At 44.9% G+C, this 19,464-nt stretch overlaps 1 protein-coding gene across 5 annotated transcripts in view; it reads right to left on the reverse strand.

Annotated features, from left to right (window-relative positions):
* SMARCD3 (SWI/SNF related, matrix associated, actin dependent regulator of chromatin, subfamily d, member 3) overlaps positions 1–19,464 on the reverse strand; it is an 84,833-nt gene that overhangs the window by 38,678 nt on the left and 26,691 nt on the right. For 3 of the 5 annotated variants that reach the window (XM_053999654.1, XM_053999662.1, XM_053999644.1), the window contains 2 exons: positions 3,259–3,476; positions 145–187 (listed from right to left, as the gene is read on the reverse strand). In XM_053999654.1, coding sequence (XP_053855629.1) covers positions 145–187; positions 3,259–3,467 — 252 coding nt within the window. In that variant the 5' untranslated portion in view covers positions 3,468–3,476. Of the gene's footprint in view, positions 1–144; positions 188–3,258; positions 3,477–14,345; positions 14,424–16,204; positions 16,609–19,464 lie in introns of those variants that run through there. The other 2 variants (XM_053999636.1, XM_053999677.1) reach the window with 2 other exon arrangements.

A 19,464-nucleotide genomic window follows, 5' to 3' on the forward strand; every position in this document is an offset into this window, starting at 1 on the left:
CTGGCTCTCCAGACTTTCACCCACTGCCTACTTACTTTTTAATTAGATTTTTAAACAAAAAGTCAAAGAATTTTCTAAAATTCCTCTAATTACACTAGGATGCTGAACTGATTGTGAAGGGAATAGGAAATGAAAGCGACTCACCCTCTGAGGGAGAATTTTGTCAGCCATCTTCCTCCTCTTGGCACTGTACATTTTTTAAAGAAAAAAACACGTTACCATGGTGACAGATCTAGGAGTAACGAGGCCACCTGCTAAATTATCCTGACATCTCCACATGCTGGTGCACAGCTGTGCATGCATCAGCAAAAGGGTCTCACCCATGCCCAGGACCTCTCGTACCCCTTCTCTCAGCAGCCTGGGGAGGCAGTTAGGTAAGAACAAATCAGGGCTGTCTGTTATGCATCCTGGAAAGAAGTCTGTAAGTTCTTTGATCACAGTGTCTTCCGTGGTGCAGGGCGGCAATATATGCAAGTGCATGTGCACACACTGCTTCTAGGTACAGACAGGCGTGCAGAGGACAGTCTCACGTGTGGCGTGCACAGACACACCTATGCGTGTGCACATCTGAGTGGCTGAGTGCCTGCAAATGGCACATCAAACATCTGTTCAAACAGACAACATGCATTTATTCAATCATGCCCAAAATTAAGTGCTGAAGAACATGCATATGTATGTATTTCATATGATGCATGAAAACACACACATATGGACACCCTTCCTTCATATGTACATACACACTTGTTTAACATATTTGCATGAGTGATAGATAAAGGTAGAAGACCTTACATTTCAACATTTCTTCATCTTTATGAACACGCATGTGGGAAGATGTATGTGTGCCTGCATTGTGTATACATACTGTGTCCATACCCATACATAGGCACATTTCTATAGCTGTGCTTTTAAAAACACGCTTGTACTCATGTACATAAACACAAATGTGTATGTGCCTAAGAAATGTTGCTGTCAGGAAGACTGTATTCAGATTCTAAGAACTGTTCATGCCCACCAAACCTGTCACCCAGCTTTCTCTAACAGGGCCCAGAGGGAATTCAGGTCCTATTCTTCATCTCTTTAACTTGTGAGGCCTTTATCTTAAGCAGGAGATTAATCACTCCATCTGTGACAGACAAATGGGAGAAAGCAAACCACCTGCTGCCACGCTGCCATATCACAAGGACACCCCTCCTTACTGTCTTCACACTGGAAGTCTGTCATCAGCCGTGTCCACATAAAGCTGTTTCCATGCACATTGGTGTGGCATATTCTCTTCCTATGTTTGTTAATAATGAGCCAGGGCTGAAATACCAGATTCTTAAGACTCTTCCCCATTCCCACATAAGCCAAGGCTGAGGAACGCTTTGTGCCTGGAGGTACAGCGGGCAGAAAATTCAGTTCACCCAACTTAATAGGTGAACAATGTCCCTTTTAAAAAGTGTAGGAATAACGGGAATGGAATGTCACATGGTGTGAAACTCCAACACCTTCCACAGCTCACAAAATGAAATCTGCACTGAAACACTTCACAGAATCTGGAAGTAAAGGCTGAGCAAGCCCCAACCTCCCAGAGGGATTGGGATATGCAGGTACCTGCAACAACCCCATAGGCTTGCAAATAAAAAGCAAGAAAAAAAGAAAACAAAGCAACATCCCCAAACAATCTGGATCTCAACCAGTTCTTCAATAATCTCTTACAGAAATGAGATTTTTGTCTCCACCAAACCTGCCAAGAAAGGACAAGTGCAACTTTCTTGGCCCATGCTAGGAAACACAGAACTCATTTTACCCCCAGAATTGGACCCAAGGTGCCAGAAAAGTGTGCCTGAAAAACACATAATGAGAAACGACAGGGAGGTGGAAATGAAAAAACATTCAATACATTATCTGAAGGGAAGGCACAGCAGAAGAAACAGAGAAACTCTCTGAGTACCCAGGCAGCACTGGTGTGAACTGGGCTCGATGCAGTTGAGATCACTGTTGGGTCTCAAACTAGAAACACTGAAGTTAAGAACAATGGAGGGGAACTTTTTTCTGTGAGTCAGGCCACCAACTTTTAGCAAATACTGTCCTTTAATGCTCCCTGGAAACTAGTTAGTGACTAAAGTTTACCTTAATTATCCAGCAGGGGCAATTTTTCAGGTTATATCCACCTAGTACCTGAAGGCTGAGCATTATTTTGCACAGTTTCCTGGAGAACCTCCTGGGAGGTGCTATAGAATGTGCATTTTGGCTGGTCCTGGGAAAGGCCTCCAAGAGGCACATGCACTGCTTGTGCTCACGTGCTGCATTCACGCACATTCCTTCTGCGCTCAACCTTTTTCAATTGTAATGTATTAATACTCTCAAGATCAGTGTCCTTTCCAGATGCATCCCAGACACAAGCATTCCCAAATCTGGCTTGCTGATCCAAGGTATATAACCTGGACAGAGCAGGACTCCTGAAGAACTGAACTTAGAGAGTCACGTTTTACCTACAGCTGGATTCCCTGACACCACCAGAACACTGCCTGAAGCTGTATATACATCTATAATGATTTTGCAAAAGGTAGCCCACGCAGATGACTGCACCCTATGTGCATGTGGATCACACTCAACACTCAAGACCGATGAGGTCTAATGTGCTGCAAAAAGAAATTAGTTAACCTACTTAAGAGAGAATGCATTCAGCAGTGTACAAGGTGGGCCTATTTCAAAAAGAAAGTTCCACACAGAAATCCCTCTATTTTAATGAAATTACTTCCAGTGCATATTTATTTACTTTGTATGTAAAAACACTTGGGACAACTGCAAGTTTTATGACCATTCTTCTGAGTGACCATAATACAAGCATTCACATGACAAACCAAAGTTTTTTCTGCTTGTGTCATTTACAGACTACTAGGTTAGCCAGTCAGAAATCAGAGCAACTATACAGAACAGGCAACAAATAATAAAATAATTGTACTATATTAGAAGAGAACTGTTCATTAATTCTAAAGGCTAAACATACTAGACAAATTTATGGCCTGACAAACCTGCAAAGTAAAAGCAGAATAACTTCAAAATCAGACATTATTAAAGGTTGGTTTGTTCAAGACCATTCACAAAAAAAAAAAAAAGGTAAAATTTACCAATGTTTTTCCTGCTTAAAAAACTGTCAGTACATAGATCTTCTATTCTGTCTCATTTGATCTTAAAAGTCTTATCTACTGCTAAACAGGTATCATCTTTGCTTCCTCAAATTGTCCTCCTGTGTTTTCTTTCCAGAACACTCACCTCCTAGCTCGGTTCTGAGTGGCTTGCTGCTGCTGTTGCACCTGCTGTTGCACCTGCTGCTGCTGGACCTGCTGTGGTGCAGTGCGTTTTCTTGTTGTTTCCATCACAGTCTGGGGCATCCCAGGTCGCACTGAGGGGCTTCCAACATATGGGGGGCCTGGAGGACCCATGGGAGCCCCCTGATGAGGCATTCGAGCTCCTGATGGCATCCCAGGGCGCTGGAGGAAAAGCGAAACAGAAAGAAAAGCCAGTTTGGTTCCTCTTTCTGCAGCTGCCAAGACATTTGTACATCATGCGACACAGGTCTCAAAAGAGTCCCCATTTTGACCATCCTGATAAGCACTAAGCAGCAACACAAAGCATGCGAGCTCTGTAACTGGTGTATCTTGGATATTGTGAAGAGGCATTCAGGGATAAAGTAGACAGGAAACAGGGAGGCAAAATACTAGGCTTGGGAAAACACTCCGTGGTCAGCAGCATATCCAGAGCAGGTTACAGCTGAAAGCTCTACCTTCAGCCCGAAGGGAACACCCCATGGCAGCGACACGCAGTCCACACTGGTGCAGCTCACGTGCTGCTCTGAGCACACTCCCACTGCGTGCGCTGCACTGCGAGCAGGCAGCTCTGATCAGCCGGGAGACAGAAACCAGCACAGGCAAACACCAGGATAAACATTTTCCACTGAGAGCCTTCTACTTCGCCTACACCAGAGAGCAGTGTAAGTTCATAACGCAACATGAATCCTTTATAAAAAAGGTCATGTCTCAGATCAACCCTTTAAAAAAAAAAAAAAAAAAAAAAATGGATGCAGTAGTTTGTCAGCAGCCCCTGTAAGCATTCTAAAGCCCTGGCATTTATGCTGACTTCTGCATGCTCTTGAGAGACACTGAGTCAAATCACGAGCTTAGACATAAGACACACAGTAAATCCAATTCTGAATTCTAGAAGTTTATAGGAATCAAGGAAAGCCACCAGTAAAATAATGACTGCCTGTAAAATGCAATTCCAAACAGAGAGATGATCTCATACTGAGAATTGTCAATATGTATATGTCCACATGTATGCAAAAATACAGACACACACACTCTCTAGGCATTTGAACCAGAACGAAACTAAGGATAACCATACAACAAAAGTCCTCTGAAAGCCAAGTCCCTCTACAAAGTCTCTTAAGGAAACCAAGAGGCAATGGCATCCATTATGGATAAACAATTGGTTAAAGGATAGAAATGAGGCAAAAGTAATTGGTTCTGAAAACAAAAGAAAGGCACATGTAAACTTCTACTGGGATGTCTCCTTTTCAGCATATTTAAAACAACCTGGGGAAAAAAAGAACCAAAAAAAGCCAGGAAAAAAGCAAGGAAGTGAAGAAGTTTGTTGGTAAAGCTAAGTTATTCATGCTGACAAGGACGAAGGCCAGCTTCAAGAACTGCAGAAGGAATTTATGAGACAGAACAAATGCTTAAAAGGAAGATGCAAATGTAGTTCAATGCATATTGAATTGAATTACAAAAGGGGAAAAAACAATCCAAGAATCACAGACAAAGCGATGGGCCCTAAGCTGATTGCTGTCCACCAGAACCAAGACCTTGTTTAAACAGACACTTCCAGAAAAATGTTAGTTCACTGGTTACCAGAGGTCAAAAAAAGTCATAAAGAAAAGAAATAAGAGTGGAGGGAACAGAGGATATCAGTGTGCTATGGCCATGGTGTGTCCACAAGTGAAGGTCTGTGTGCAGCTCTGGCTCCTGCAGCTCAGTGATGGCAGAGCAGAGCTGAAACAAGGACAATGAATGGCACAGAAATTCTTAGCATACTGAACTGCATCCAGGGAAGTAAAGGTAAATATATTGTGACTTTTCATCTGGAAAGAAGTGATCCAAGGTGATCTAAAGGGGCATTTGCCAGAGCTCTGCAGAATCACGTGTGGCCTGGGGAGGACAGTCAGGTATTGACTGTTCACTGCCCCTGCCAGAATAGCAAACCCTGGCCATCAGCAGGAAGGTCAGACTCACAGACCACTGGAGGGGTGAGTTTGTCACACTGTGACTATCAGCCCATGGAACCCTCTTCCAAAAGGGTGCTAACAACATGGAAGACATGCTTTGCTCAATAGTTGCAGACTGCAAAAGTACTTGGGAGAAACACACTACTGGACCCCAAAGTGAGATATGTGCACTCCTGAGGGTATGCAAGCCAGTCCACTAGGGGTGGGAAGAAAATATTTAGTGCACAGTCAACATATACAATTATTTTTAAAAGTTTATTTCATCTTTATCTCCTAATTTCTGTGATTTCTAAATATATAAATATGTATTATAATAAAACTTAATTCTAAAAGTAATTTGGACCCGCATCTCCAAATTAACTACCCAAATCCAGTATAGCTCCTAAAGCCCCAGCTCAGTGCCCTCCTTGATCACCACAAGTCTTAGATATTCCTCATGCTTGAGAAAGGAGAGGAATGGATGATCAGCAAAGAACCAATATGGGCTCTAACTGGTACGGACAGAGAAGCAAGGTAGGAGAGTCACCAGCGCAGGAATCCAAGCAGGTGAATTGAGCAAGTGTCGATGTAAGAAGGCAATGGCAGGTGTGGCCATAGAGAGAGCAACAGACAGTCCAAAATGCAGCTTTGTGCAAAGCTCCAAATGTCCTCTGCCATGAGCCTGGAGCCCCGAGAACAGCTGGAAGAGAACAGTGCTCTCTGTCCCCGTGTATGTGCCCCGACCCTCTGACCCAGGCAGAGTCAGCGGAAAGAAATGGCCCAGAAAATGCTTCTCTCTTGAGCCTGCATTTAAGATCTGTCATCTGTCAAGCCACACATTGTGGCCTCCTTCCAGCAAAGGGCAGACCACCGGGCCAGCTGTTGCCTGTCAGTCAGCTGGGGACATCTGACAGTCATTCAGAAGAGCCTGGATCCTGAGCACAGCCATCTCATGGAGACTGACTGGCTACATGGATAAAACTGAAGGCCCACTTTGGTGCTGCTCTAAAGGACAACTCAGGGCTTGAAGAACAAGGCCAGCAAGCTAAATCTACTCTTATTCTTGGTCTTATGTTTTTGAACTTCCTTCAGTTTCCTTTGTTAAGCACTAAAATAGAGAAACATAGAGAAAGGACAAAAATGAGAAAAGAGAGGCAGCTTTAGCAAAAGCACATTCGATCTCATCCGTGGACCGCCTCATTCCTTCACCTCTGTTCTCATGTTCCTACCTCCAAAATCACTCATAGATAAAATATTACTATGCAACTGTGCAACTGTCTTCCTGCTGCAAGCCCACCAGACTCTCAAGATACAGAAATGCTTTATCTATTTAAACTTCGATAAAAGAAGAACATACAAGCAGTATCTCACCTTATCTAAAAGCTTATTTTGCTCTCAAACACATGTGCGATACAAGACAGTGATGGACAATACATCAAAATTTTCACAACAGTGACATTAAAAAAGAAAAGTCTTCATACTAAAGAGTATCCCAATACCATTATGGCTTTTGAAAGAGATCTTGAAGGTGCATCTATCTACAGGTTAGGATCTGTCTCTCCTCCTCTTCCTCAGCAGGATGGAATCTGTCTCAAACAAGAAGCATCCATGGGAAAAACTGCAGTGCAAAACAGCACTGACACATCCTCCTTCCTGGAAAATCATCTACCTGAGACTCCGATCCCTGACCTATCTCTGTTTGTACCCACAGTCCTATCTCCTTTTTACCTCCATTGATTCCATTTACATGTATTAATCTGCACAAACACCTCACTGGATGGAGGGCAAAACCACTGTTGGCCATAGGAAATGAGGAAGACCACAGCCTGTCCCCAGCTGAAAGGACCACTCTCACAGCTCTGGGAAGGTGAAGCAGAGAATAGAGCAGAGGTGAGGCACAGCAGCAAGGCAAAGACACAAAGGCACACAACCAGTATTTCATCGGTATACTGGTCCCCAAGAGTTCTGCCGACTGCCTGTATACATGTGCACAGCCCATCACTACTCTGGCTACAGCTGTTCAAACCTGAGCATGCTGTCAGTGCAGCAGAACACCACCCCCTGACACCTGCTGCCATAGCCCTTCACTGCCTTCCACTGACCAGTTTCCTAAGTCGTGTTTGCCTTGTCTGCTGTCTTCTTTTTCTGAACTTCCTGTCACATTCCTGCCTCTGTCCTCTTTGTCATCCTTAAGTGAACTTCTGTCTGACAGCAGTAACAAGACAACATTAGAGCAGTGCTTTTCTATGTTCTTCTGCTGCAGAGTCTTTTCTCAGGGGATGTGCATCACAGCAGTCAAAACATAGAAGTAGAAAAAAAGGGTCCTGTCTGGACATACCAGTAAGAGGAAAATAACCTGGAGAACTGACAGGTGAAAGTATAAGAAAGTGTCAAGAAACGTAAAGCAAGAACACCCACAAGAGGCCTCAGAAAGACTGAACAGAGAGCCAGGAGTTGCTGCATTGCAGTTGAGTGCTGAGCTGCACTTACAGCAGTCTCCTGTCCTGACAGACTCCATCCACCTCAGCACCACACAGGCAGCTCTTATGGCTGGCTCGTGGGGAACAGCCACCAGCTTCTTGTTAACAGAGACACTGACAGATTTTGAGAATAACCACCACCACCAAGTATACAAACAGCATATTTCTTAACTAAAAAGGAGCCTCCAAGAAAAATGGAGAGAGACTGTTTACAAGGGCCTGGAGTGACAGAACAAGAGAGAAGGGCTTCATACTGACAGATAGTAGGCTTACATTAGAAGAAAATTCTTTTCTTATGAGGGTCATGAGGCCCAGGTTGTGGCTGCCTCATCCCTCGAAGTGTTCGAAGTCAGGCTGGATGGAGCTTAGAGCAATCTGGTCTACCTAAAAGTGTCCCTGCCCATGACAGAGGGCAGGGACAAGGTGATCTTTAAGGTCCCCTCTAATCCAAACCATTTAATGATTTCTATAGGGCATAAACATAAGCAAGGGGAGATACCTGATGCTGTCTGGAAGTAAGAATGAGTAACTAGAAGTACATGGAACCCTTAAGAAATTTAGACTAGATTGATACTGTGTGATGGCAGCAAGTTTCTGCCTGCACAAATGGTTTCCCAACTGCATGTGTTGTTTCAAAAGTACAACAAATAAAACTGGTACAAGGCTTCTCTCCTCCTTACAAATACAGATGTTACTTCATGAGTTCCCTTTTTTAATGTCTATGAATCTTTTAGAGGCTTAGTAAGCTGGAACATCAGTATCACAATTCTTGCCTCCTGCCATATTCACCTTCCTCCATTTCCCAGAAGCTCTCAGTCTAAGTCCAAGTGTTCCAGGTACCACACATTTTAATGTAATATTCAAAACAATCCAGAAGTCTTTAACTAAGAAAACATCCCATTTACAGAATTGGAACATGAGATTAAGTTCAGTTCTATTTCATGCGTGTCTGTTCACAGTTCAGAATAATATACCACCAAGTTCAAGTGGTGCACTTGGATGTAACCAAAAGAAAAACCCAAAAAAGTCTTTGGAATTGAAACAAATAAACCTTCCAGACCAGCTTTAATAGATCTCATTATACCACTGCTGTGATCTAATGCAGAGAAGGGATTTTCTGTGAAGAATTACCAGAATGCACCTCTTGAAAAGTATGGCTTTGGGAGGGAGAGGAACAAGAGACCTCTGCAGCACCATGACTAGCTTGGAGAGAGAAGAAGCTGGTCAAGAGCTCATTGTCTCTTCCCTTACAGTTCCCTTACAGTTGGCAGGATCAGATAATTCCTTATGCAAGATAAACTGAAAAAAATTCCTGACACAAAACACTGACTGCTAGAAGTTTAGAAGGGTTCAGGAAGATAGCATTAGACTAACATCCATAAATAAAATCCACATAGAGGCACTACACAGAGGACAGCTGTGGGTCAGAAAGCTCCCAAGCTCCAAATCAAAGTATTTGTATGAACAATCACTAAGATTTTGCCTTCTTCCTGTACTTCCATGTTGCCTTCCACTGCCCCCATTCTACATGGGATACTGAACTAAATGATCGTCTGACTATTTTCATATTCCTACAGTATTTTTTTTTTTTTTTTAGAAAGAGAAGAGCAATTCAAACATCTCACAGGTCCATATTATCCATACACCTACATTCATCAGCAAATCCAAGTTTTCTCAGCCAGGAACTCAGCTTTGTTTAACAAGCTCATATTGCACAAAATCACATTGATCTCAATTAAAGCCTTGACTAGCATTAATGATTTTATTTTCTTCATTATGTATGAACCTTTCTCTATTTAACAGTCTGAAATCAGTCCATGGCTAGAAAAGGACAAGCTTTCAGTCTCTACCAGCAGCTTGCTCACATAGTTGAACATTGTACAAGGTTTTCACTCTAGCTGTCCCCTGCATCTACTTTCCCAATCAAATTCCTTGCCGTAAGGTTTTTTGATTTCTCCAGGCTGCCCTACTTGCCCCAAACACCTCCTTGTTGACCACAACATGGAACATGTACACAGCAAACCAGTCCCTCCACTCCAGGCCCCATTCCCTGAGGATGCCCTTGCAGAGAGAAGCACGCAGGGAGCTCTGTGGTAGAAAGTGGAACAAACTGTCCAAAACAAACAGTTCATGAGGCTCTTTTCTAGGCATTCCAGTGTTAGCTGGCTTATGCTCTGACAGGACAGTACCTACACCCATGACAAAAGAAATATTAGTAGGATATTAGCAAAGCTCTATTTTTTTTTTTTTCAAACTTGGCCATACTCTCTTCACCTCACTATTGCCAGTAGTGATCTCTACAACCCTGTGACTGGGTGGGAGAAAGAGTCACATTTATTCACACACTTAAAACTAAAACAGACCACCATTCAATTTTATGAAAATCTCTTTAGTTCTTCCCATTCTAATAAAACCTCCATAATTTTTATAATATATATAATGTGAGTCCTTGAGGTCATGTAGTTCTTCCTTATCTCAAAGAAGTACCACCAGTATCTCCATCATCTTTGATAGATCTTTACTTCTTTAACCAGTACCCAAAAGCCTCCAATGACAGAGATTTTACACCTTACATAATCAGTCTCCATACTTAGAGATTATAAATAAAACCAAAAATACCCCTATTCCCTCACTGATGAAGCCTTCAGAGGTGTCCCGCTACTACTGCTCTGAGTTCCCAGTCTTTTGGCTTGTTAGTCATATAGATTACTAAAACCAGAAAAACATTATTGTAAGTATATGCCATGGATTTACAGTTGCTTCTGCGTTATTCCCTGCCTCACTTCTCAATCAGGCTAACAGTTTATGTGATTTCTTATTAGTGAGACACTAGGTAGCTCACAGGACATCCAAGCCTTTCTCCTGAATGGTAACATTTCATTTAAAGCCACGATGTATCAGGAGATGCAAAACTCATATATGAAATTAATTGCTTACCCCTTTTTCCAAATCACTGATACATCTGTTATAGATCTTCCATACCCATCAGACCTGTTGTTTAGTCTATTCTAACACTGACGAGTTATTTACCATAGATATTAAATATTTGTTTACATATTGGCATGGTCTGACATTCTTCTTTCACTGTTGTAAATGCCGTTTCATATGAGACACTTGATGTATTCACCATAAAATCCTATGACCAAATTTGAGAAGTAGATAGCCAAAGAAGAGGACTGAGGATAAGGAAAGAAGTCACATCAGCGATACACAAGTTTGTATGAATTAGCAATCTTGGAGTGTAACTAATATTAAACTGTAGAGATTAGCTGGAACTATGAAATAACACCTATGAGCAGAAAATAAATATGGATAAGGACTTATATCGCCACAGAGAGCTTCCTAAGCATAGCAAAGAGGACAAAGACCAAGATCACTATGGAAAACAGAAGCTGATTTGAACTGACAGCAATTACATTGTAAATACAGCTATGACTCCAGAGTTAAGAAAGGCACATAGACCTTTATGGGGTAACTGGTGGATAAAAGGCAAGAAGACTGGCTTTGGAAGGAAGATAGAGTGGGAACAGGAAAAGGACACAGCAGCAGATTTAAAAGGTCAGAACAACAGGAGAAGAAAATGAACCTCTCAGCAGGTTCTTGTGTGCAGATGACACAGCCAAGGTCACCAGCACAAGGCACCAAGCGAAGGTTCCTGCAATCGAGTCACAAGAGGACAGAGGTCTGGACAAGAGTTTTCACAAGACCAGCACCACAGACCTTCTCAAGACTAAACAGGCAGATACCTGTTTGAGGAAGAAAAAGACAAAAGAGAAAGAAACAAAGAAAAAAGCAGGGGAGGGAGACACAGGATCCATTTAAGGGATCCACCCAGCAATAAGGCCTATGGTAGGGACTAGAGGATAGAGGAAACCGAGGCAAGGAATGACCTGCAGCAAGACTAGTAGCTTGTTCAACAAAATATAAGGCAACAGCTGGACACCTAGAGAAATGTCATAAAGACTGCCTGAAATGTACTACTGGAGAGCAGAAAATGCATTGATAAAAAGATAATCAACATAAATGTGGTCCATTTGTCCATACAAATGCTAGAAAGAGAGAGGAACAACAACAACGGACTAAGTACAGCATAAAGTCTTTGGGGGGAAAAAAAATTCTTCCCACAAAAATGATGCACAAGACGCTGATGAAACTGAGCAGGAGTAAAAGCATAGTAAAAATAAATAACTGAAAGATATTTATCCTTTCTAAAAGCCCAACTGCTAACCAGAGGTGTAACAAACTATCAAGGTCTCAAGCAGGAGAGAATGAAGTGTCCCACTTGAGAGTTTTAACCTTTGAAAGATTTCACCTTTCATGGGGGGATCCCTTCTGCCTGGGACAAACAAGGAAGAAGACATCATCTAAGCTGGCAGTATGGAAAAGCACAAAAGCAGGATCAGGTGCACAAGAGCAAAGGGCAAAGTGACCTTAGCAGAGGAACATATGCTTCCAGAAAGATCAAGTGAATCCAAGAGCTAAGTGCCCGTAGGAAATACTGCAGGAAATATCCTGTTAATTTAAGTCTCAACAAAGCAAAAAAAGATTTCTCACAACATTCTATCTCTGTTTGCTTCTCCCCATTTTTTGAGAGGGAAGAGAAAATAATTTTCAATAACCCAATTAAATAATGTTATCATAGATAGAATAAAAAAAATAGTGATTTGAAGAAGAGATTGGTCCCTGAAATTAGAGCAGAAATTTCTGACTCCAAGAAATTCCACTAAAGTCTGCTATGCAACTGGATTTTTCAATTAATTAATTGAGGTGTTGACACACTTTGGGTAGTAATAAAACAGAAGAGCCAGCGCTAGGCAAACTCAAGGTAATGGCTGGCATGGCACATTCTCTTATTTGGCAGGATACAGGGCCCGGAGAGATAAAACGAAGTTATAGCTTTTTTTCATCTTTTTTTAAGTCATGGAAGAGTGACTACCCCAACCCATGTTTTGATCAAAATGAACCTGAGATGAGGAAAAAACTAAAGGAAAGAACAAACCAGGCACAAAAGCAGAACTAAAGGAGATGATAATGAAGGAAAGGAGAGGGTGATACAAGAGGTGTTCAGGCACCAGAACAACAGCCAAGGAGCCCCAGCCTCAGCAACAAGAAGCAGGAAAATATATACAGATATTCCAGGCTAATGCATATATTCAAGTAAGATGCCACTAGCAACAAAAGTCCCAGGGTAGAAAAGGAAGACTTTCCTGGCATCCAAATAAGTAATGGAAATGAGTTCTGCTATATTCATTCCAGTATAAATTAAAAATTTCCCAGGCTTAAGAGCCCTGCATGCTGCTTTCACATGAAGGCCAGCTAGATGTGGAATAAGCAAATTCACGTAACTATTTTTGCCACTCTTCTTGATACTAAAGGAAGAGCACTGGTGTGCAAATGCCAAGGGAAACTTTAGAAAAAGCAAAATCATCCCATCTGCACCCTCCTAGCTTGCACTTCTGGTTCTGCTCAGATACAGCCATCACAATCCAGACCACCTTGACAAACCCACATGTCTGCAAGTAAACCACTGCTACCACCTGCACACCCACCCTCTGTCACCCCCGAACAGCTGCCAATCTCGCCCAGCCTGCTCCTGTACACTGGCACCACATCACCTCTTCACAGCTCCCACCAACTCAGAAGGCCACCTCAGAGTCCTTGGCCCTATCAGTCCCACCATATCCAGGATCTAAAGGACACACACAAGATCCTACACATCTGAAGCATGGAGACAACTCAACAGTCTGCCTTGAGCCCCACAGGTTTTTATGATCTCTGTACAAGAGCCCCCACCTGATGTCTTCAAAAAGGTGTCACAGGATCCTCAAGAAAGAAGCACTCGGGAATATCAGCATCCAAATAATATCACATTCCTTCAGGCTCTTTAACAGCCTTATTTCTGTTCAATGTGTATCAATGCTAGAAATCCAAATGTTACAAATGGTGACTGCTCTCAGACACTAGAGTCATTTAAAGAACGTTTCCAATGGCAGCAAAACAGGGTGAGCATTTCCCCTTAAATGGAGATCGAAGACCTGATTATTAAACAAAAGCTGGAACCTTTTTGAAGACCTGAACGATTGCTTTAATTAAGCATGGCACCCTGACATTCTCTCGTGGGTGAGTTTCCATAGACTGTTACAGACCTGCAGAGCTAATCTCTTCAAGCCCCTGAAAGTCACCTGTTAAGTAGCCAGCGGATACAAATGAGCCAAGACTGGAGACAAGAACCAGAGGCAGCACCCCAAGGCTTCATCAGGCTCTCATCAGAATTGTTTTTCAAAACACAAGTTTGATTACAGAACAAAGTGTCCTACAAGCCCATATGGGTTAGATCCAGTGCAGATTCTGCACCATGATCAGGCTGAAAAGCATGCTATTCACCATTCATGGAGAATCACAGCAAAAAACACAGCACACATCCCCCCAGACACAAGCTGTATTAACAATGAATCAGTGCATAGGCTGGGGGTTCCACAGACCCCAGTGTTCTCCTGGTGAGGCAGCTACCAGCGCCCCAGGAGCACACTGCAGGAGCTGATCCAGCCCAGCACAGAACCTCCAGTTTCCACTCATCCCTCTATTCAGAGCCAGCCAGCTCACTAACTTTCCCGACTCACCACCCCATGGACCAGAAACTCAAAAAGTTTGCTTTTCGTAGCTTTGCGAGCCCCTCCTGTAACTTCATCTGTAGCCATCAGGGTCTGCTCAGCCTCTCTCACTCTCTCTCTTCCTCTTTCTTTCCCTTTTCTGCCTTTTTCTCCAACTCTCCCCTCTGAGTCCTGCTGGGCTCTCACACTTCTAATAGCACGGAGTGGGGAGGGGGCCCCTTCAGGGCCTTCCTGACGGCCCACTCGCGCTCAGCCTCAGCTGCTGCATTCCTCCACTGATAAGCCAGAAATAGTTTGTGCTGCCGGGCTCTGTCTGTTTACTCTGCAGGGACAGAAAATCCAGCTTTTTAAACCTCTCTGTCCAAACAGCAGAGATAAGCAGGAGGCAAATTGAAAAACACGTCTCAGTTTTCCCTGGTAGTGCTGCAGCCTCTCCTCCTCTGCATCAGGGATGGGAAATTCTGGGGCAAGGGGAAGGGGGAGGGGGCAACTTCAGCAGTGACACAGAGCTCAGCACCTCGCAGAGATGTTTTCCCATTAGAAAATGCAGCAGGCGAGCAGTGGTTTTCCCTTGCTCCCACTGCTCCTCCTGCACTGCATTTCCAGGCCCTTTCCCCAGGGACCTGGCAGGCAGCACACAGAAACATTCGCTGGCAGCATTTCCAGCATGAGAGACGATAGCTAACCCCTCTGGACAAGAGAGAAGCAGCGGGAGGCCGGAGCTGGGAACAGGGAGGGACAACATGTGGAAGCGAGGGGAAAGAAAGTGTGTGAGATCAGCGGAGGAAGGGGGTGGGGGGCAGCATGGCGGCACAGCTCCCACGGATTGTTTCCAACCCCCACTCCCACCACCTCTCCCCAGTGACCACTCCCGGGATGCTCTGGTAGCACTGTGATGGATCCTCTAGAGACCCCAGGTGACTGACAGATGCAGACAAATTATTAACAACACGGCTACTGTAAGACATCAGCAGTTCACTGCTTGCCACACAAAGCCCTACAGACAGTGTGTGACGTCCCAGGACACTGCTGGGAACATGAAGCCCAAGGGGGAAGGGAGAAGAGAGCAGCAGCCCAGCCCCTCGGTGGCCCTGGGGCGAGCGTGGCGCTGGCAGCACGGCGGCCATTCCACAAGACGAGTGTGGCTCCTCCATGATGGCCGAGCCCGCAGTGACGGCCCGGGGCACCGATCTGCTTCCCGGCAGCTCCAAGCGCCCGCAGCTCACAGGGGCCGATGCTCCCTGCTCTCCCTTAACGCAGCAATAGGTTGCCAGGTTACAAGAGGGGCTTATTCTATTCCTCTGCTTGAAATTCTTGTCTAGGGGCTGTGAATTTTCTGGCAAGACTGCAAACAGAATCAGATCAGAAACAAATAAAAATTATTCTGCCCTCATCCAAAAATAAAAACAAGCACAGAAAAGATGCTGCAGTGACTAGCAGTGAAGGGCAAGCCACAAAGGTCACATGGCCTTCTGAACGTGGGGATGAGGATAGTGACCTCCACTGATTTTTAGGGTCACCCCAATGTAAGTGCTAGTGTATGGCAACAGCCCTAGGAATCACAGAAATTTAGGGAGGGTGAGCGTGGTTATCAGCTCCTCCTCTCAGCCCCTCAGAAGGAATACACCAAGCAAATCAACATAACCTTGCCTTGTTTTGTGCTGGAAAAATTCCTAAAGTTCTAGCTGAACTAAAGGCACATATAATCTGGAACCAACTGCTGCATGTCTGGTGGACATGGTCATGTCAGGTTAACTTGATCTGGAGGGCTTTTTCCAACCTAAACGACTCTAAATTCTACATGCCAGCGTGACTGGCAAAGCAGCACGCAGCTGGTATCTGCCATGTTTTTTAGACCCCAGACTCACACAGGAATGTTGGCTCCCATCATGTGAGCCCCTTCCCTGCTCCCGGCAGACACCGTGCGTTTTCCTCACAGTCTGCACTAGTTGGTGCCGCACTGGCCGGCGGTCTCAGCAGTCCCGGCCGTGGGCGGCACCGGCACCGGCCCCGGTCCCGGCCCGTGCAGCTGTTTCCCCCTCGCGGGGAGCCGTGCGAGCCCCCACCGCGTGAAGCGGCACCGAGGACGGGCCGCAGTGGCTCCTCCAGCGGCCGTCGTTACGGGCCCGGCGCGGGAAGGGGCGGCGGCGGCTCCGGGCTGCGGCGCGGCGCGGCGCGCGGTCCCCCCTCGCGTCCCCCCGCGCTCCGTCGCCAGCACCATCGGCACCGAATGGCAACGGCGCGCCCGGCACGGGCAGGGCGTGCGCCTGCCACGGTCCCGGCCCCGCCGCGGGCAGGCGAGGACCGGCCCGGGCCAATCGGCCCGCCCGGGGCCGGGCCGGGCCGGGCCGGGCCGGGCGAGCAGAACCGCGGCGCGGCCCCGGGCGCGGCGCGCGCATGCCCAGCGCGGCCCCGTGAAGGTCAGCGCGGGCCGCGGGGACGCGCGGGCGGCAGCGCTTTAACCCCTCCCGCGCCGCGGCCGGGCGGGGCGGGGCGGCCCCGGGGCTGCAGCGCCGCCGGAGGAGTGGCACGGAGCGGGATCTGGCTGTTCTCGGCCGCCCCGGCCCTTTGTCCGCCGGCCGGAGCATGCGCTCGGCTGCGCATTTCAGGGTTTTCTTATTTTCCCCCTTAGCTGCAGATACGGCATGGAGCCGCAGCTGCCCCGATCTCCATCAATAGCCTCTGAGTACCTTCTGGAGCAGGAGGACATTTGCTATAAAGTGCTACTAATTTAAGCTGAAAACCATACCATATATATTGTTATCTATCTGGATGTCCTTTACAGACATCCAAAACCAGGTTTCCTTGAACATCAAATTCCAAGGCCAGTCGCGCTTCAGCTGTCAACTGAGTAAATATAAGAAAAAAATGTTTAAAAATCCTGTAATAATAAAAAATCAGCTCTTACTTAGCATGATGGTAATTCTCCAAGCACTTTAGAAAATGAATCAGTACATGCAGCTCTTATGTTTTGCAAATGGAAAATACGGTGCAACTGGATGGAAGTGACTTGCCCAACATTACCTAGCTGAGAATGAAACCCATTTCCTGTGATTCTTCAACCCTTCACAATAGTGTCCAGGAAAACGTACTGTGTGCGGCATTTGCACAAAGGGACGAAGGTTACCATGCAAGAATGTAATTTCCCATATTAAGAGAAACAGCATATAATTGTATTTTAAATTGTTTGGTTTTCTATTTTCCCTTTTTTTTTTTCCCATAAATGTGTAGAAAATAGTTGTCAATATTCTTTTTAAAAGTGACTGATTTAACCCAAGTCATCCCCAACTCCTGCAAGTATCCTGGCAGCTCCCAGCCATCTCTGACCTGGAAGTTCTCTGTGCCATGGGGCTCTGTGCAAGGCTTGTGTTCCTCCACTCATTCCTGAAGGCTCTTTCATACTCACTTTAGCTCACTTCATGTCCCATTCCCAGACCATTTCATTTCAGAGAAAGGCTGATCTCCTTCCCCAGTACTTCCTGGGACACTGGGTGCCCACTTGGTCTCTGTGTCTGTGGTTTGGTTTAACTTATGTTAGTCAGGGCTTTTCAGGCTGTCAAACTAAGATAGTCCCATTAGAAAAGAGATGAACCCAGTTTTGTTTTAGGGAGATATGTTTGCTGCTACTTGCCATTTTTTGATCTGTAGGTAATTGTAGAAGTACATGAAGGTGCTGATTACCTTAAGCAGGTGTGGTTTCCCTCATCCAAGTTTCACTTAAGTCAGCATTGCTCTTTTCACTGAAATGTAAAGTATTCACTATAGTTTTGGAATTGATGCAATGTGGCATAGAAGACATGCTAGAACCAGAAAATATCCCAAGATGGAGGCTCTGCTTAATCTAAAGCAATGTCCATTTGTTCCTGAGTTCAGAATTATTCAATAGTCTCATTAACAATATGGATAATGTACTTAGAGAACATGCTTATTCAATTTCCTAGAAACATACAGTTTGGAGAGGTTACAAGTTTGCTACAAGAGATTATCAAAATGAAAATCCTGAGGACCTGGAGATATGTCCTGTTTTTTTCAAACCACAATTCAGTCAGAAACAGTGCAGGGTTCCACATAAGGATATAAATCAACAACTATCTAAACAGAAGATGGGGAACAACTGGCTGAAGAGAGGTTTATTTTTCAGAAAGAACATCTGGGGATATGATAGATCATAAGCTGAATGTGAGCTAACAGTACTACACTGTCACAAAATAAACAGATAAACCCCCAGAAGATCAGGAACTGCAGGAATGCTGCCCCACTGCTCTCATCCCCTTGGTGGCAGCACAGGCACTGACAACAGTACTCAGATTCTTCATTTCTCCTCATTCCGTCTCCCTCCTCCCCATCCCCTGAGCTCTCCAGGCCACAAGTTGTTCCAGCTCAACATTTCCTTAAGGTTGAGAAATCAAATTTTGCCAAAATTGCTGAGGAACTCTTCCAAAGCAATTCTGTCGTGGTATGAATTGTCAGTGTCTCATCCAGACCAACCTTTGCCATCAGGGGCTCTGTGTATCAGAGGAAGTGTGGGAGAAACCAGGAAACCAGGATGGTTAAAGGAAGGACAGGAAGTGTGACAAGAACTGTAAAGTCAAAACAAGACTAAGAGAAAACAACAGTCATCAGGTGTCCAAAAGGCTGCTGCAAATACAGGGAAGAGCTGCTCCCCATACACAGAGTACAGGAAATAACGGCTTGAATTTCTCACAGGAAAATTTATGTTAGATATTAAGGAGAAGCACAGCAGTGACAGTAGAGATGTTCTGGGATAGTTTGTCTAGTAGGGATGGGACTCCTCATCGCTAAAGGTCTTTCAAGAACAGAAGAACAGGTCAGACAAGCATCTATCCAGAGTGATGGATGTGGTGTGGATTCTGACTTGGGGCAGGACAGAGAACCAGCTGATTTCCAGAGGTTCCTTTTGCCGTATTTCCCTAAAGAAACTTAAATTTTGTAACACAAAGGTTCCTTTCTCTGTTAGGATTTTCCAGTACTTGTTTCTAAAATCTATCTGCAAGGGAGGGGAGAGAAGGCAGGAAGGCAGGAAGGCAGGAAGGCAGGAAGGAAGGAAGGAAGGAAGGAAGGAAGGAAGGAAGGAAGGAAGGAAGGAAGGAGAAAATAAGATAAACAG

Source organism: Vidua macroura, chromosome 1 (genome assembly GCF_024509145.1).
Source record: "Vidua macroura isolate BioBank_ID:100142 chromosome 1, ASM2450914v1, whole genome shotgun sequence".
Taxonomy (NCBI): domain Eukaryota; kingdom Metazoa; phylum Chordata; class Aves; order Passeriformes; family Viduidae; genus Vidua; species Vidua macroura.